The sequence below is a fragment of the Wasmannia auropunctata genome, unplaced genomic scaffold (assembly GCF_000956235.1).
Source record: "Wasmannia auropunctata unplaced genomic scaffold, wasmannia.A_1.0 LD335634.1, whole genome shotgun sequence".
NCBI classification, from domain to species: Eukaryota; Metazoa; Arthropoda; class Insecta; order Hymenoptera; family Formicidae; genus Wasmannia; species Wasmannia auropunctata.
In genome coordinates, this window is record NW_012027256.1 from 330,118 (window position 1) to 349,445 (window position 19,328).

The 19,328-nt window shown below is 32.4% G+C and overlaps 3 protein-coding genes across 7 annotated transcripts in view; 1 reads left to right on the forward strand and 2 right to left on the reverse strand.

Annotated features, from left to right (window-relative positions):
• Positions 1–3,817, forward strand: part of LOC105456540 (protein unc-80 homolog) — a 25,673-nt gene extending 21,856 nt beyond the window's left edge. Inside the window, 2 exon segments of the mRNA XM_011700649.1 lie at positions 2,304–2,452; positions 2,675–3,817. Of these exon segments, the coding sequence (XP_011698951.1) occupies positions 2,304–2,452; positions 2,675–3,283 (758 nt within the window). The 3' untranslated portion in view covers positions 3,284–3,817.
• On the reverse strand, positions 3,807–9,221 carry LOC105456539 (carboxypeptidase Q-like). 2 transcript variants are annotated; one of them, XM_011700647.1, is made up of 7 exons: positions 9,024–9,221; positions 6,763–7,118; positions 6,507–6,657; positions 6,174–6,423; positions 5,873–6,113; positions 4,387–4,569; positions 3,807–4,156 (listed from the first exon to the last, which is right to left on the reverse strand). In XM_011700647.1, the coding sequence occupies exons 2-7, from the start codon at positions 7,092–7,094 to the stop codon at positions 3,889–3,891; spliced, it is 1,425 nt and encodes a 474-aa protein (XP_011698949.1). In that variant the 5' UTR covers positions 7,095–7,118; positions 9,024–9,221; the 3' UTR covers positions 3,807–3,888. The 2 variants fall into 2 exon arrangements, with proteins under 2 accessions (XP_011698949.1, XP_011698950.1); XM_011700648.1 differs by lacking the exon at positions 9,024–9,221 and adding an exon at positions 8,665–8,754.
• A 354-nt stretch (positions 9,222–9,575) lies between these two features.
• LOC105456541 (carboxypeptidase Q-like) lies at positions 9,576–15,229 on the reverse strand. 4 transcript variants are annotated; one of them, XM_011700654.1, is made up of 11 exons: positions 15,084–15,229; positions 14,883–14,978; positions 14,585–14,772; positions 14,077–14,280; positions 13,886–14,001; positions 11,962–12,242; positions 11,730–11,811; positions 11,397–11,646; positions 11,096–11,336; positions 10,800–10,982; positions 9,576–10,557 (listed from the first exon to the last, which is right to left on the reverse strand). In XM_011700654.1, the coding sequence occupies exons 6-11, from the start codon at positions 12,237–12,239 to the stop codon at positions 10,290–10,292; spliced, it is 1,302 nt and encodes a 433-aa protein (XP_011698956.1). In that variant the 5' UTR covers positions 12,240–12,242; positions 13,886–14,001; positions 14,077–14,280; positions 14,585–14,772; positions 14,883–14,978; positions 15,084–15,229; the 3' UTR covers positions 9,576–10,289. The 4 variants fall into 4 exon arrangements, with proteins under 4 accessions (XP_011698956.1, XP_011698953.1, XP_011698955.1 ...); XM_011700651.1 differs by having other exon boundaries at positions 11,730–11,880; XM_011700653.1 differs by lacking the exons at positions 13,886–14,001; positions 14,077–14,280; positions 14,585–14,772; positions 14,883–14,978; positions 15,084–15,229 and adding an exon at positions 12,688–12,915 and having other exon boundaries at positions 11,730–11,880.
• Positions 15,230–19,328: the final 4,099 nt, after the last annotated feature.

Here is a 19,328-nt window from a genome sequence, read left to right on the forward strand (position 1 = left end):
ACGTCATTATCTACTATTTTTACTATCAAGTCAAATTATGATTACGAGATCAACATATACAATGTCATTTTGGCAGATTCATAAACATACAATTTTGAAGTACATCTAGAAATGCGCAAAATTTCATATGAAGTTTCATGAATCGCTCATAAGCTATAAATTCAGGCGACTTTATTTCAGGCGAGGTGTTATTAAGGCATTACACTTTTATCGCATCAATTACACTTAGTCAGTATTCCCGAGACTCAGGCTCGAGGTGTGCAACATTGACACGATGTACGATCGTGAAACAACGTATCGAGACAAGATGATTACTATATCGTGGTCTGTCTTACTTGTTACCCCTCCCCTCATATTAGACGTTCGATGTGGCATGTTTCAGATAGATTCCAATCATCTACTAGCGATGAACGTAACCATGTTAAGCTTCATTCTATCTTACCTCACCAAAAGGCGCCAAAGCTGCGCTTTGTCTCTTCCGTAGAGTATAGAAACTCATCAGGTAAATTCCTAGCCCCCCCGCCCCCCCCCCTGCTTTAGCTTATACACAATATATTTATTAACATATCTATTGGAAGATCCCTCTTCTTTCTTCCAACATATGGTACAGTATCTAAATATTACTGCGAAAGTAAATGAATTGAAGAAATTTACGGAGATCTATTCTACAAAATTAAATTTTTTTCACAATAAATCTTCGTTGTCAAAAATTAAAAAAGCTTCAATTAAAATTCTTCACAATTTGACTTAAAAAATGTGATATAGAATTGCAAATTTACAGAATGGATTTTTATTAAATTTGTTTAATTTACCTGCAGTAATACCAACATATCACACAAATATGATCTACTTTTCACCAAAATCATTACCGCGTTCTTGCGAAATAGATTTTTGAACGAAAATTTGAGAAAAATGCAAGATTGTAGAAAATATTTCTTTTATTTTTTATTTTTTACATCTTCTACTTTAGAAAATATTTCTTTTGTTTTTTTAAATCTATTTTAGTTGCATTAGTTATTTATTTTGTATATTAGTATATTACACAACAATCAACAATTTTCTTAGACATGTGAAATTACTTAGAAATTAAATAGAGATGAATTCGTAGTTTAGATTCCGCAAATTTAGTTAAGTTATTGCATGAAGTAAAAACCATAACATAAATTTGATAAATTTTTTAAATTAAATTTTATTAGTTGCGCTTCAATTTAATTAGTTTCTTGAAAGAGCTAGTGTTATGGATTTTTTAGCACTACGTTTCATTCATTAATAATCGATACAACACACTTATCTACATTAACATTTTTTTCAAACAATAAAAGTTATATTTCTGAAATGATTTAAGAATATAGAAATATTCAAATCTTACGCGCATTAAATGTAACGAGCATTTTGTTCTACGTATTTTTTTTTCTACATTTAATTAATTCTGTCAATATGCGAAAACCTTCTTATGTAATTCTTCTGACATTTTCCCCCCTGATGTTTAATACGCGGATGTGTAACATATATGTGCACATGTAATTTTGTAATTGATTTTTACTATTGTGCAATATTCTCTCGTTAACACTTCCGAAGCGATATTAAAATAATCTATTTTGTTCAAATACAATCTTGCATGCACATAATAGATACTGTAACATTTTCTATGAAACTATTATTTCTATGAAACTATGCTCCAATTTTTAACATACAACTTACATATGATATTCGACACGTATAATACTAAAATCTTTCCATCACCATGTCAATATTTTTCTATATAAGACGTTCTCTCTCTCTCTCTCTCTCTCCCCCTATCTATCTCTCTCTCTTTCTCTATACAGTAATAATTTCTAATCAATATCTGATTTTTTATACTCATCCGTGTTTTTACTGGCATGGAAACATTTCAATCTCTCAAATACAGGCATATCCTCTCTAAATATCAAAGTATCAAAATATTTTGTTTCAGAATTAACGATCTAAATGTCACTCGATTCTTCCAAAAAGAACGCACCCTGTAATCTTCTATGCAATTTCCACTCTCTCGAGTGAGAGAGTCGCACCTTTAAGAATGTTTAAAAATTAAAAAATAGAGTATATATTTATAAATCGTGAAAAAGAGCTTAGATCACTGGAGATGTACATATATAGTGCCGTCAAGCACGGGACGCGATTATAAAATATATATTTCCTGCGCACTTTGAAAAACAATCTTGAATCATACACTTTGAAAAAAGGAGCATGAGTAGATGGATTGTAGAGTAGATTTCGTGAAATAAGACGGTAGACGCGACATGTGTGATCGACTGTCCCGCCAGGGGAGACGATGACGGGCCAGCTAAGTCCAAGCAGTCCGACCGAAGACAGTTCCGGAGAATTACGTACCGACAGGCCTCGCTTACAACGTTCTATGGGCCAAAGCAAGAAGACCTTCCGCTTAAGAAAAAGTCGAAAGAGTCACATTGAGGTGATAACATTTGCATAAGTTCTTTTTTTTTCAGTGTTTCAGTGTTTCCGGTCTCTCTCAAGTTTCCGATCATTATACATAAGCGTTTACAGAATAATCTTAGTTTTTCATACGGCTTCTCGACAGTTCTCATTGTCATCATACAGTTACTTTAAATTTTGATTTAATTGACTGTAACAGGCTAAACTCTATCTTGCGGACATAGAATATACTGTCTTTCAGACGACGCAGACAAAGCTGCAGGAGCAGTCGGATGCAGCGCTCGTGGAACAGCCGTCTAGTCAGCCGAAAGCGACGGGCCAGGCGTCGTCGGCAGCCGATCCGCCGTCGTCCAACGTCCCATCCAACTCCTCGTCCGTTCGCTCCAAGCGAAGTCTGTCTCTTCGCAAGTCGGACGGGGACAAGAACTCCAGCGTGCCTGCGGACCAGCAGCAATTCCACGGGGCGGCGCATCAGCACCATCATTGTCACTACTATCATCACCACGCGCATCCTCAGGTGTCGGACGTGTCCTGGGATGAGGACACGTCCAGCACTTCCGGCTATCGTGAATCGTACAGTATGCAGATCGTGTCGCTGGACGGTGCCAATGCTCGCTCGGGCCAGGCACCGCCCTTGGCGTCGCCGGATCTGAATGACATGCCATCCACGAGCAGTACGACCACCAATAATTACATAGCCTTCGACGGTAGCTCTCCGGATTGCTCGTTTAATGGCAGCGGAGGCGAGAAAACCGCTCTGTTAACTTCGAGCGAGCAGAGAACGACTTCTCAGCATTCCTTGTTGATGCATTCTTTCTTTCCAAATCAGGACGAAGATACATTAATATAAATCACAAAATTCATACTTGATTGAGACTGATAATTTAATATAACCAATAGATGCAAGAATTTTAAGGTCGTTGGTAATTTTAGACGAAGTTTGAATATCGAGATTAATATGTGAAGAGGTTGAATTTATTTTTCTCTTTCTCCGAAATTTTCCGCGATTAATGAAACAAATGTATCCTATTATTAATTGACATAAAATTAATATTAATACAATTTTAATGCAAACCGTGAGGCATATGTCCCGATAATTAAACTTTGTGGAACACACACATTCTGTTAATTTTAAGATTTCTGCGAGGTAGTCGCGATATAGTATATTTTGAATAGTCTTTGAAAAATCTTTCATTAAGATCGTTAAGCAAGCGAAGAGATCAGATTGAAAATAATTCGTAAAATATAGCTCGTTTTTGATCACGTAAATTTTGATGCTTTTAAAGAGTTTAGACTAGGCGTTGTAGTAGGCCTATAATCGTTTATGCTGTGATTGCATATACAGGCATATTTGAAATAAAACACTCTCTATATGAATACACAATTTCAATGATTTACCATGATGATTACCGTTGCTACTTACATCAAACTGATTTCAACACATGTAAATTGATTTCATGACACGCTAGTGAAGTTGTGCCGAGGCAGATCAACGCTGAGATCCGCTAGAACATACGCTACCGCTGCGAACAGAGCTGTATTCATATCCAGAGCTTTCGGATTTTCTGCCAGCATGGTATCCGCATTCGAATGGTGGTAATAGAAGTACTTTTCGTTTCGATTCAAAAGACCGGCACCTGGTACGCCAGCTTTAATCCAAAACGATATATCAGGCTGTGTGCATGGGCTCTTCAATTGCATGTCACCCAACGGAGCTAACAATCTGGAGATACGAAAGAGCCTATGTGTTATTTTAAATAATGAGTTGTAAAAATGATAAAATGTTTTTTTAACTTTAAAAAAATTTCATAATGTAAATAATGCTCGAAAATAGAAAATAAATTTTTGCAACAAGAAATATAAGTCAAACAAAAACAAAATATAAAAATATAAAAATAATATATGATACGATATAAAAAAGTAAACTATATGAAAATCTATAAAGAAACTAACGGCATTATTCTCTGAAGTACACATTCGACTGTCTTGTTTGCTGTGAACTCAAGACCTGTGGGCGAGAAAGTGCCAAAGTCAGATTCCATTACGAATTGCATATTTCCATTCTCTGCAGCATGATTTTGTATGTACTGTTGCGCTCCAAGAAGGCCAAGTTCCTCAGCGGTCCACATTATCATTCTGTATATAAACATTTATATATAATATAATATATAATATAAATGAAAATTAATATATATTATCGCTCGTATTTTTCAAAAAGGTATTGATTTAGGACAATAAACGAGCAAAATTTTTAAATGTTGGTATAATATATAATATTATTAATATTACAATAAATCGCGACGAGACGTTTCAACCTAACTTAGTCCTCTTCAGTCGTTTTACAAATCAGTACATTATAATAAAATAAAAGTCACGTTTACGTTTAAAAACTCGGAAATATTATAAGTCAATAAAAAAGTTGATAAAAAAGTAATAAATTTGTTGTTTCCTACGCGCAAAAGTGTTTTGTTTTGAAAAGTGTCTTGATGTTTTATTTGTCCAAATGGTTTAAAAAAGTAAATCCATTTTTTTCCGTTTGAATTTGTCTACCTATTAGTTATTGGTAATAAATGTAATAAGACCAAACCCGTCGAGACAGAGTAGCATGTTTTACAATGTACAAACTTTTAAATACAAGTATTTTATCTTAATGTTCTATTTGTCTAAATGATCTTAATGTTCTATTTGTTTAAAAGAGTATGTCTGTTTTTTTTGTTTAAATTTAATTGTCTATTTCTATTATTAGTAATGGGTACAATAAAACCAAGCTGGAACAAAGCACACAATGCTTTACAATATATGATTTTCAAACACAAGTGTTCGTACACTCGTAAAGCATCGCGTGCTCTGTCCCAGCAGATCTGTCTTATTACACCTATTACTAATAACTAATAATAGATTGATAAATTCAAGTAAAAAAACGAACTTATTCTTTTAAACTATTTGGACAAATAGAACATGTAGATAAAACACTTTTACGCATAAGAAACGATTCTATTTTTTTTTTTATCAATTAACTTGTTATACATCGACATTACATTTTAATTTGAACTTCTATACACCGATTCTAATTGTAATCTTCGTTATACGTATATATTTATTATGTTAACAAGCTATAACATTTATTATATATGTAAATTTATACATGTCAACCTTATAGTATTTTCGATTTTTTAAACATAAACATAACTTTTAATTTATTATAATGCTCTGATTTGTAATAGACGACTAAAAAGAACCAAGTTAGGTTGAACGTCTCGCTACGATTTAATGTAATATTGATAATCATATTATATCAACGTCTAAAAATTTTGCTCGTTTATTGGTCCAAATCAACGTAAATAATTTTTGTATAACGAAATGTTTATACAGAATAATAATTAATCTTATACCAATAATCGGTAAAATTATATATATTTTTTGAAATATTTCGGATCACCTTATCGTTCTTCGCGACCGGAGGCCGAGATGTTTCAACAATTTTAATGCGGTCCAGGATATGAAAATACCTCCTCCATCATCCAATGCGCCTTGTCCGACGTCCCAACTGTCAATGTGTCCAGAAACGACGACTACCTTTTCGGGCGCGCTAGAACCGGTGATGTCCGCTATAACATTTCGCGACTGAGTGTCGGGGTATCTCTTCGCTTCCATTTTCAAGTTTATCACTATTGTTTCACCTAGATAAATATAATACAATTAGTCCAATGAAGATCTCAAGAGACGTTTCTTATTTGTACCTCGGTCCGCCATCCTTCCCAGGAAAGTCGCGTCTTCAACAGTTATACAAGCAGCTGGAATTTTAGTAACGTTCTCTGCGTAACTCATCATACCCGTGTGCGGGGTGTACAATGAATATGGCGTTACTGATCTGATCAAGGCGGCAACAGCTCCCAATTCGGCCGCTCGTGAGGCTCCCGAGCTTCGATACTGCACGGTCTCGCCGTACGAGACAAACTTTTGATTGTATACAACGATTTTCCCGGGAATCTGATACATTTTTAAAAGTTACTTTACTAATTACGAACAAAAGTATATGTTGCGTCTCGCCCTTCTATTTGTTAAATTTTTACCTCTTCCGCCCGTTTCTTAAGTTCTGCGAAGCTATTCACTACGACAGCATTAGCAGTTATGCCTTCTTCTGGAGTACCGACACTATAACCCAGTCCCAATAACGCCAGATTTTTCAGCCGCGGTTGCAAAAGAGTCGCGGATTCCGAACCTCTAAGTATTCATATATTATCATATTTGTTTATTTGGAAATTATTTAATTATTTCAATGTTCATATTTTTTAATAAATTTAGAGTACATTCATATAGGAATTGTACCTGACCCAATGTGGTACGGTAGCTGCTTCACCATGAACATTATCTAGACCTAAACTGATCGACTCGCTCAATATATAATCAATAGAGTCTTCAAGAACTTGGGTACCAGCAAACCTCGAGCCAAACTTGTCGACAAACGTCGCCAAATCTTGCCATGTGGTTCCTTTGAAAGAACCTTGCATAGCTTCATCGATTATTCTTTGCACTGTTGGCGCATAGGAGTCTATCTCTTCAACTAAATCATCTGACAGATAACAAGTATCCTCGGCCATTATCATTGAATGCAAGCATAGTAGCCACATGAAGATAACGCTGTTTGCGTTATGCCACATTGTCGCTAAACGTGGTTTAATTTCCTGTGATATGAATGCATTGTATATTATTATATATTATTGTAGAAAGTACATTGAATAAGTTAAATATTACAAACAATTACAGCACTGAATCGACAATTATGATATTTCATGGCGATAATGATAAACGCATATAAACAATAAACATAATATCAATAATAATACGAGATAACCGATTAAATAAATCAATATTAGAAATGCAAGAGGAAAATCATTATATATAGTATACCAAACCAATTTAACAATAACTGTTTATTAAAAAATCTTGATTGTGCTGTATTTGAGTAAATAATTAGTGATAACTTATATTTTCATTCGCGACGCTGTATATAGTTGTTATATAATTTTGTCATATTTTTTCACAATGTACAGAATTAATATTAAATATAATTACTTATATTTCTCACATATCTTAAATAATATTTTTTATCACAGACTTTAAATATACGTTATACATCATATTTTTGTACAAAATAAAAATACAATTAAAATGTTTTATGTAATCCGCTCCGTTTTGTATACTGTCAGCATATGAAATTAATTTTTGCTGAATAGAATATAGGTATTATCATCGATTAGTTATTGATTGACAATATAAATTACTAATTTATAAGACAAATTCATTTATTCATGTCATCGCATTGAGATTGACCTTATTGTAGACTAAAATATTTTGATATTTCGCTCATTTATGATTTTATACTTATGTTTCTATTTTTAACATAAAAAAATAATCTCCATTGTCGGCTCATTTACTTTTCTTTATTCAATTTAATTTATAATTTTCTGAACCTATAGATTATTTTAATTTAAGTTAATGAGTTGATGACAGAGATTATTTTTTTAATGTAACCCAGCAAACAAAAATGAATAATTAAAATAGATATAGAAAGGAATTCATTTCGATATTTCCGAATTGGCGCTTTTTTCGACTCCACTTTAATCCAAAAATAATTACATCCGAATTAAACATAATGAATAACTCCTTTCATATTTCAATTTATTTAAATTCAAAAATAATATAATACAGACATGAATACATCCGAATTCAACATAATGAATAGCTTTCATATTTTAATTTATTTGAACAAAAAAATAATATAATAGGAATATAAATGCGTCTTCGGACTTTAAAGCGCCAACTCGGATAAATTAAAATCAATTGTAATTTTCAATTCAATTAAATTAATTTTCGTTGGGAAATTCAATTAAATTAATTTTGCTGGAAAATTGTAAACCTACAATTTTTAAGAAGTTATTAAAACTTTCGCGAAACAGTAAATTATTTTTGTATGGAATAATAAATTATAATTTTGTAAAATAATAATTTATGCCCATCAATAATCAAACATTAAAGACATTATGTTATAATTACGATACCAGGTGTAACATTACGCATGCCAGCTGAACAAAATTCGGGACAAATTTCTGATTAGTTGAAATGAAATGACGACTGTGCATTCTTAGAATTGTTTCACCTGATCTTTTTACATCATGATTCTAATCAGCAAAAGTTAATTTTATTTGAAAATCATATCAAGTGGGGCACCTTATGGCTGTATGGCTGGTACGCTTAGAGGAATGTGATATCAACGCTATTGTATTATTTCGTTCTATTTTTACGTTTATCGGTTTATTTAACGATAGAAATAATAACACTGCGATAACTTTAATATTGACAGCGCACTCCCGGAATGTCTATAAATATTTTAAATCGTATTTTTATTTTATCAAAAATACATAATATATATTTTTTATATAAAAAGGGGAATGAAATATCTGTTTTGAAATTAAATTAAAAATTGGAGAAAAAAATATTAATTTAACATAATTATAATTTATAGTTTTAACACGTTTGTTACTTCTGATTATTTTATTATAAATAATATTCTAATAAAATGTACTTACCAGATATGTTCACAATATATATAATATATGTATATTGAAATTACACTCTTATAACAAAAATACATAAAGAACGTTGACTCACGTCGCGCAATTAAATGATACTGATGAGCAGACATCAAGAATATCTAGATATATGTATATATAGGTTTTAATCAGAGAGAAACCTGAGAGAGAACGTGATAGCCTTTCGCCTGTTGCCTCAAAATGCACTAACGCCCTCTGAAGAAGAGGATGTAAACTACATAGCAACATTCACTTTTCTGTACCGCGGGTATACAATTTATGTTGAGTTAATCACAGTAGAGTTTAAATTTCATTTCTAAAATATATATTGTATCGGATATATATATATATTGTATCGGATAATATCGTTGGCTGAAAATGTAATGACCAGTCAATTCATCTGTATCTTAACTTTCCAACTAACCATTTTCTTGTTTCAGAAAGCAGAAATATTGTATTTAAAAGGCCAAAAATTCGACACCAGAGAAAGCCGTTGTGATTGACTGAAAATTAGGTATATAGGAAGGTAATTTTAAATACTCTTTGATATAATTAGAATAATAAGATTTAATATACGTTTTATGAAAATACACATCTCATACATATGCATACAGTTTAATACAAATATTCTTACATATTTTAGTACATAGTGTCGAGGCTACTGGTCATTATATTTTCAGCCACTCAACGATATTATCCAATACAATATATATATTTTAGAAATGAAATTTAAACTCTACTGTGATTAACTCAACATAAATTGTATACCCGCGGTACAGAAAAGTGAATGTTGCTATGTAGTTTACAGATTTAAGGAAAATTTGTTCGAGAATTTATAATTTTGATCCGATTATAATGGCTTTTAAAAGAAAAAAAATAAGATAATTTCTACGCAAGTCTCATTCAATTGTGCTGAAGTGACTGCGAGATCTTTAATTTCAAAGCTAGCGCACCATAATATATAACGCATAATTCTTCTTTATTATGCGCTAAAGATGACTTCAAATCAAGTGATCACGTGCATTTTGATGTTTTTAAAGAGTTTAGACTAGGCGTTGTAGTCCTTAATCGTTTACATCGCTGTGATTGTACACTCGTGGAGAATGATTCGTTCCTCCCTAAATCGATCTAGGGAGGGACGAATCATTGTCCATGGGTGTGTATGCAGGCACATTTGAAATAAAACACTCTCCATGAATACATAATTTCAATGATTTACCGTGCAGATAATATCCATCGTTAAGTACATATATCAAACTGATTTCATGATACGCTGATGAAGTCGTGTCGAGGCAGATCAACGCTTATATCCGCTAGAACGTACGCTACCGCTGCGAATAGGGCTGTATTCATATCCAGAGCTTTCGGATCTTCTATCAACATGGTATCCGCGTGCGTATGGTGGTAATGGAAATATTTTTCGTTTTGATTCAAAATACCGGCACCAGGTACGCCAGCTTTAACCCAGAACGATATATCAGGCGCTGTGGATGGACTCTTCAACTGCATGTCACCCAACGGAGCTAACAATCTAGAGATACGAGAGAGTCTTATATGTCTTATTTTAAATAATGTGTTACAAAAATGGTAAACGCTTTTTTTAACTTTAAAAATATTTCATAATACATATAAATAAATAGATTGAAAATAAAAAATTAATTTCTGGATTACAACAGCAAACATAAGTCGAACGAAAATCAAAGATAAAAATATTATAACGACGTAATCTACAAAGGAACTAATAACTAAACTGAACTAAACTAAATAACTAACCGCATTATTCTCTGAAGTATACATTGGACTGTCTTGTTTCCTGTGAACTCCAGACCTGTAGGTGTGAAAGTGCCAAAATCAGATTCCATCACGAATTGCATATTTTCATTCTCTGCAGCATGATTTTGTATATATTGTTGCGCTCCGAGAAGGCCTAGTTCCTCGGCGGTCCACATTATCATTCTATATATAATATAAATATTCATAATACATATAATATATAATTTGCTGTATAACCGTTTATAAAAAATAATTAATCTTATAACAAGATCGATTAAATTATATATTTCAACCACCTTATCGTTCTTCGCGGCCGGAGGCCGAGATGCTTCAACAATTTTAATGCGGTCCATGACATAAAAATGCCACCTCCATCATCCATTGCGCCTTCTCCAATGTCCCAACTGTCTATGTGTCCAGAAACGACAACTATTTTTTCGGGCGCGCTAGAACCGGTGATATCCGCTATAACGTTTCGCGACTCAGTGTCAGGGTATCTCTTCGCTTCCATTTTCAAGTTTATCACTATTGTTTCACCTAGATAAATATAATATAATTAGTTCATTGAAGATCTCAAGAAATGTTTCTTATTCGTACCCCGGTCCGCCATCCTCCCCAGAAAAATCGCATCTTCAACAGTTATACAAGCAGCTGGAATTTTAGTAACGTTCTCTGCGTAACTCATCATACCCGTGTGCGGGGTGTACAATGAATATGGCGTTACTGATCTGATCAAGGCGGCAACAGCTCCCAACTCGGCCGCTTTTGTGGCTCCCGAGCTTCTATATTCCACGGTCTCGTTGTACGAGATAAATTCTTGATTGTATACAACGATTTTCCCGGGAATCTGATACATTTTTAAAAGTTATTTTATTAATTACGGATAAAAATGTATGTTGCGACTTGCTTTTCCATTTGTTAAATTTTTACCTCTTTCGCCCGTTTCTTAAGTTCTGCGAAGCTATTCACTACGACAGCGTCAGCAGTTATGCCTTCTTCTGGAGTACCGACACTGTAACCCAGTCCCAATAACGCTAGATTTTTTAGATATGGTTGCAAAAGAGTCGCAGATTCTGAGCCTCTAAATATTCATGTATTATCTTTTTTTTTTTTAAATTACTTTATTATTTTAATGTACATTTATAAGAATTTATAGAAATACCTGACCCAATGTGGTACGATGACTGCTTCACCATGAACATTATCTAGACCTAAACTGATCGACTTGTTCAATACATAATCAATAGAGTCTTCAAGAGCTTGGGTACCGGTAAATCTCGGGCCAAATTTATCGACAAACGTTGCCAAATCTTGCCATGTGGTTCCTTTGAAAGAACCTTTCATAACCTCATCGATGATTCTTTGCACTATTGGTGCATAGGAGTCTATCTCTTCAACTAAATCATCTGACAGATAACAAGTATCCTCGGCCATTGTCATTAACTAGAAACAAAGCAGCCACATAAAGATAACGCTCTTTGCGTTATGTATAATATTATTGCTAAGCACAGTTTTTTTTAATATTGTGTATTATATTAGAAATTACATTGAACTAGTTAAATATTGTAAATGATTGTAACACTAAATTGATAATTCCAATATTTAATCGCGATAATGATAAACGTATGAGATAAGCACGGTTGTATCAATAACGATAACTAGCCGAGATAACTACCCAGCAAACGAAAATTAATATAAATGCTAATTGCAATTTATTTTAATTTATCCGAGTTGGCACTTTAGAGTCCAGAGAGATGCATTAATGTCCCTATTATATTATTTTGGATTTAAATAAATCAAAATACAAAAATGAGCTATTTATCATGTTGAATTCAAATGTATTCATGTCTGTATTATATTATTTTTTAATAGCGCAGTGAAGAGGTACTGATAAAGAATATCTAGATGTCCATCCATATATAGGTTTCAATTCAAAGAAAGCTGAGAGTGGTCGTGCTCATAATTTTTAAATAAAACTCGTTCACTGACGCCTCTAGATACATGTTGAACTACGTAGCAATAAATATTTCCGGCGGGTAACACATTTACGGTCTTTTATTTTATTCCATGTTACGTATATTGTTTGATTCTATTCCACACTAAATCTATAAAATATAATTGCGTAACTATACATTTTATAAAAATAATAATTAAAAATTGAAATAAATTAAGCCTGAAGAAGACAAAAATATAAAACTATATAAAACCATTAAATGTATTTTAATGTGGTTTCTATGCAAAACATATATAAAAAAATATACCATTACAGAGAATATTAAAATATATTGCCATTGCTTAGGCATCACAAAAGATATACAAACAGTTCTAACTTTTTAAGCTGTTTCGTTTCAATCGAATATAATTATGATAAAAATCTTTACTAAATTTGAAATATTTTTATACAAACTGCACGTTTTCAATTTAAAAATTACACTGACCGGAAAGGGATTGGTCGCCGACCAATTTTTGTCGCGGGTGCCTTGCAAACCAGATGAATTAATTGGATTGCACGTTAACAAACATAAAAATCTAATTACTGACATGCTGTCATTACCGATGCATAAACGTGGATTCATTAAACGATTAAATGATTGATTAAATGAGCGAAAAATTTGACGATTTTATTAATTTATGAATATTCGGTCTCGTGACCGCACGACCGGAACGTACCTGCATTTAAATAAGAGCCAAAAATCTATACAGTTTAACAATTTTATTAATTAACGAATTAAAAATCCCGCTTTCATACATGGCCGTTCAAATGATTTCGCGAAAAATTTCAAACAATGATACCGCGACTTACTTCAGTATTCGATTAATTCATCAATGTTAATCATTATTAAAATAAAAGAGGTTTCGACTTTGTGCAGTGAGATGAGAATTAACTCTATGGATCTCTACTAGAATTATATCTAATAGAGATTATAAAAATTTATTCATAAAGTTTTTAATAATACTTTATCGATAATTCACTTAATTAAAAAATTCACACGCAATTATAAACATTTGTTTTGTAAATGTTTGCATATGTATTGTACATATATACATGTTTCACTCTATTCTGTTCACTCTTAATTTTGCCCTACCTTTATGTTATCTTTTGTTTGTCTTCTGCAGTCTTTAAATATGATTGTTTAATTTACTTGTATTCTTCAATTCTTCATATTGCGAGACTAAATCCAAGATTTTCTTCTCATGTCAGCTGCAAAAAGCAGATAAAATAATATAATAAATATAATCATAAATCAAAACCATATTAATGATAAGACCAACTTACATTTATTTTTGAAGGTAGACTTCTTTCCTCGTAACAAATTTCACTAACTCCTTTGTTTCCTGCCATTTTTTTTCTTCTTGCTCCTTTGTTTCCTTTTCCTCTCTTAATTGATTTTCAAGTCTCTGGATATCATTTTATTTTCTTTACAGTTTTGGGATCTGTTGTCTCTTTTAACTCTTTTTGTAAAGTTTTAAGATCATTTTCCTGTAATTTATTAACAAATGCATAAGAATGCCTGAAGGCCTTTTTATCAAATGTACCGCACAGAGTCCAGTGCTCGGCATTAGCTGCACATTTCGGGCCGATTCCTGAGGCGACCCCCCACTACCGCTCAAGACTCGGCGGCCGAGCCACTCAGGCGGGCGCACGCCAAATTTTGAGTGGTAGTGCGAGGGTCGCCTTGGGAATCGGCCCGAAATGTACAGATAATGCCGAGCACTGGCATAGACTATCAAATCTAGGATCTCTAGAAGATACAATTTTTTTTACTAGAATCGACTCTTTATACCTAGGTTTTTTAAGCAGAAATCTCCTGTGGCCTGTTCTTGTTTTCCCATTTAAACTCTGTTTTCTCTGTCTTTTTCTTACTTCTCTTTCGAAATATGGTCTCGTTGTACATCTTGGTTTCTAATTTCTCCTTTAATTTCTGCAAATCCTCAAAACTCATATTTTTCAATTCCTCCCTTGTTTTTGTTCCTAAAACATAAACAATTCAAAGTATATTGTCACACGCAGATATTTTCTCAGTAATAATAATCCTGAATAAAATTAACATAAGAAATTGAAATAAAGAAAAAAAAACTTACACAATCTTTATCTTCTGTAAGTAGGAACTCTTCCTCATCACTCATGTTGAATCACAAGATATGATATATAGCAACAAAATACAAATTTATTAATCTCTGCAACAAAATGCAAAAACATTTTTAGGTTAGAATATTTCTTTGCGTACTGAGGAAAAAGAACATGAAAATTCGGAAAAATATTTTCAAACAATTTACACTTACATCCGCATAAAAACTGCATTAATTAAATATGATGTCTGAAGAATTAAATAATTTTAAAAATTCAATTTGCACTCAAAGCTACACAGAAACTAAATTGGAGGTTAGAAAGTGGCCGTCACTCGTCGCCGTGCGCCCCTGTCACCGCCACTGTCGCCGACGCCTCGTCACCAGTCGCCAGTCGTCGCGCGCCTCGACACTTTTTACGTGTCTCTTTTGGTGCGCCACCGGCACGAGAAAGGTCGCCTCCGGAACGAGTGTCGTCGCAATTCATTTAATTGGTAAAGAAACTCATTAATTTTGCATTTTCCATTTACAAAAACCTATCGCAAGATATATATTCGATGCTGAAATATCAAACGAATCATTAAAATACGTTTGTACTTATTCAGCCGGAGATATATCGCGCCGCCGAATAATCGGCAATAAAGCAACGATTATATTTGAGGAATTACAAATATAATCGCGGATATCTTTTATTTATGATACGCCTATTTTATATATCTATTCTATATATATTTAAAATGTGGAAAATGCGTACACGCGAATATCGAGTAGGACGCGCAGCGACGCAAAAGGCGGCGTCACGACGGCCCGCGGCGTCGCTACGCGTCCTACTCTTATCTTCGCGTTTATGCATTTTCCACATTTTAAATATATAATTAATACACGCGCTTATTGCACATAACGATAATCGTTATAAGAGGCGCGTATGCATTGGTTTTTCGTTCGAACGCGTATTTCGTGATACTCGTTCAGCCGAAAATCAAAATGTGAAGCATCGCTGCGCCGCGCCGACGCCGCCGCGCCGACGCCGCCGTGCCGACGCTGCCGCCGCGTCGCCGCGGCGCTACTGGCGCGCGAAGTTGTCCGCGCGAGAGACGAAGCCGCTTAGCCATTTTAATAGCGTTCCCTTTGTATTTTCAGAACACGACGGACGCGAAACAGATCGGATCTGGAGCAAAGAACATCGCGACTGATATAATTGCATGGTAAGTGAAATTTGTATTTGTATTTTTCTAACACGCAATGTAATAGAATCACATGCATACATTGATATTCGTTCGAACGCGTATCTCGCAGTATTCGTTCGGCCGAAAATCATAATGTGATGCGTCGCTGCGCCGCGCCGACGCCGCCGCCGCGTTATAGTTTTTTGCACAGTAATCTCTAATCACTCTAGTTACATCCTCTTTTCATTAATTTCTGACCTATTCAGTAATATCTTAACTATATTTTACAGATATTCCCCACGTGTATCAAAACAACGAGGAAGATAACGTACTCGTCGCCGATTAATTAAAAATACAAACCGCGTCGCGCGTTTACTTCGGGAGTGCCGTAAACTTTTGTTATAATAATTAGTCCGCGCGCAATTGCCCGGGAGTGTTTTTCGCGAGTGTCCTACGCGAGAGCTGCGAGGGAGGAAGAAGAGGACCTTACATTCCAATCCTGAGAGGAGGACGGGGTCTAGGAGAGGCATCAGGTTCTGGCGGAGCAACTTTGGGGTAAATATAATTTTTATCTATATAAAATTATTAGTTTTTTCATTTTTTTGTTACATTTTTTATATCAATAAGTTAATAATTAGAGACAAAAACTTATGTAAAATTTTATAAAGATTATTTTTGTAAAGATGTTTTCGGAAAATAGATGATTATATTATATATAATAAATATCTTTTTGAAAAATGAAGAAAAAATTTGATGTACGAAAGCATTACCTTTTAAAAGATAAATTATTTTGAGAGCTGTTTTAATTTGAATGTTATGTTTGTGTGTTACAGTATCTTCGTAGCTTCGTGGCAGATAACTCCGCCCATTGCGCTTCGGGTTGGTGAGTAAAACATTTTTTATCAGATGTAAGGGTGTGAAAAGGTGCTATATACAATTTTAATTCTATGACATTATATTACTAAAAGTAATATAATGTCATAGAAATTAAAATGTTGTAAATTAAATAATATTTAAAGCCGCGATATTAAGATTTTCTTTTAAAATTGAATACAATTAAACATATAATAAACATATATAATAAATTACACGGTATATAAACAGAAATACATAAATAAGTAAGCACGAATAAAAGTACGGGTAGGCATGAAAATAAACAACAGTAAAGATCGTTTAATTTTGTTCATTAAAAATTATTTTAGGGATGGATATATTACAACTTTATATTTGATGATTGAAAAGAAAGATTTAAAATTACTTTTAAATTTTATTCAATTTTTAGCCCCCAAGAAACTAATTCTTTCGTAAAATTATACATGGTTAAAAATGTAACGTATTAGTGTAATTTAATTGTATTGTAAACGAAATTATATATACGATTAGATATATTGTATAAAATATTGTATAAAATATATTGTATAAAATTTGTGTAATATTATGTCCAGATAAATGTCATCATTACTTTTGTACGGTAATCAATGAATTATCTATCTATAATTTCGAATATTTTGGTGTACATATCGAATATTTATTTGATGCATTTATTTGGTCATAATAAGTCAAATTATCGTTAAATAATGTAAATTTTACGAAATCAATGAAATGCGTATGATAACAAGAAATTTATTAAATTAATGTGTTTTATAAATATTTAATTTTAAAAGTTTTAATTTCTAAACATCGACTTTTATTTTAGTACCGAATGGTCATTAATAATTTTGGGTAAAATCTCAAATATAAAATTTATTGTTTAAAAGTGTTATCAATTATTTTCATAATATTCCAATTTATGAAATTTATTAAATAAATGTATAAGATTTAACGTTTAAGCTTTGGCTGAACCAATGATCAAATATTAACTTACAAAATTTGTGACGGTTATATTTGTGAAGTTGTTTTCTTGATTTTTGCAACGCGTTAAACATTCCTTAACAAATATGTTTAAATTGTATATTTAGAGATACTCCTAAATTACATTTATAAATAGTTGTTAAAAAATATTTAAACATTTATTAATGACAATTGCTATCGTCTATTTCTCATTCTTCGGGGGTGCGATTGTTACTTAAGCGAGATGAGATCTCATCATTGTTCCTCACGTCAGGCGCTAGCAAATGCATGGTTCGTATCAATGGAAAATCGAAACGATTTCCATCATGGAGAGTTATTCTTATCGATGTTTATGAGCTCTATTCACGATATCTAGTTTGATGCCCCGTTCAAAGTTAAAGGTTCTTATTACAAGGTCGGGAATAATTCTGCGTTTTATTGGCAGTTTTTGAAAATCTTAATTTTTACAATAAAACAATAACCACTATACTATATTTTAAATACTATATTTACTATATTTTTGAGTTGTGAATTTCAATTAATTGTATATTTTGAGATAAAATTTTCTATTATTTTTTACTAAATGTTTTCCCATTAATATATTATTCAGTGTTGTTTCAATGATATTAACAATAAAACATAGAATAAATATGGATATAATGATTTGTAATATATTTCAATTATTAGTAAATGAATTCAAGCTTTATATAATTAATTTGCCTAGTTTTTGACAATTTAATAAAAATATGGTTACGAATGTATATATTTAATTCTGTAACTTTTAATCTGTTTTTCAAAAAACCATTTTTAGGTATTTTTAGGTACTGGACATTCCGGCTATGCTGTAGGATATTATAATTAATTTAGTTATAGCAATTCATACTTCTTTATAATAAAATACATGCATTTATTATAAAATTTATTTAATAAATTTAAATTTTTGTTGACTTTTAATTAAATAATTTTACGTAAAAGATTTGTACTCTTTTGTTTTAAGAATCTTGTCATGAATATATGAATGTCATTAGAAATGTGCGGTTACAAAAAATTCGAGATAAGTCGAATAGGTACCTCTATATCAGTGGGAAATTAACAACTAAAATTTTTGAAACATTACAGAAAATTAAAGAACTGTTAAGTGTTATACTGCTCGAATTTTCAATACTTAATATTCCCGCTATTATCGGGCTCGACTAATCTCGAACTGTTGGTACCCGAGAAACATTTGCACCCGTACATATAATAAGCTATACACAATAACGCATGTATTTTATTATTATTGAATATATTCCTTCGTAACCATTACTGCATAAGAATCATTTTATCCATGTATTTTTGAAAAAAATGATTTTTTAATTATTGAAAACACCTTTTTGTGTGTGCGAATTTGCCGAATTTACGTATTAAAGATGCGATAACAATGATAACTGTCATTGATACATTGCTAAAATTACTATCATTACTA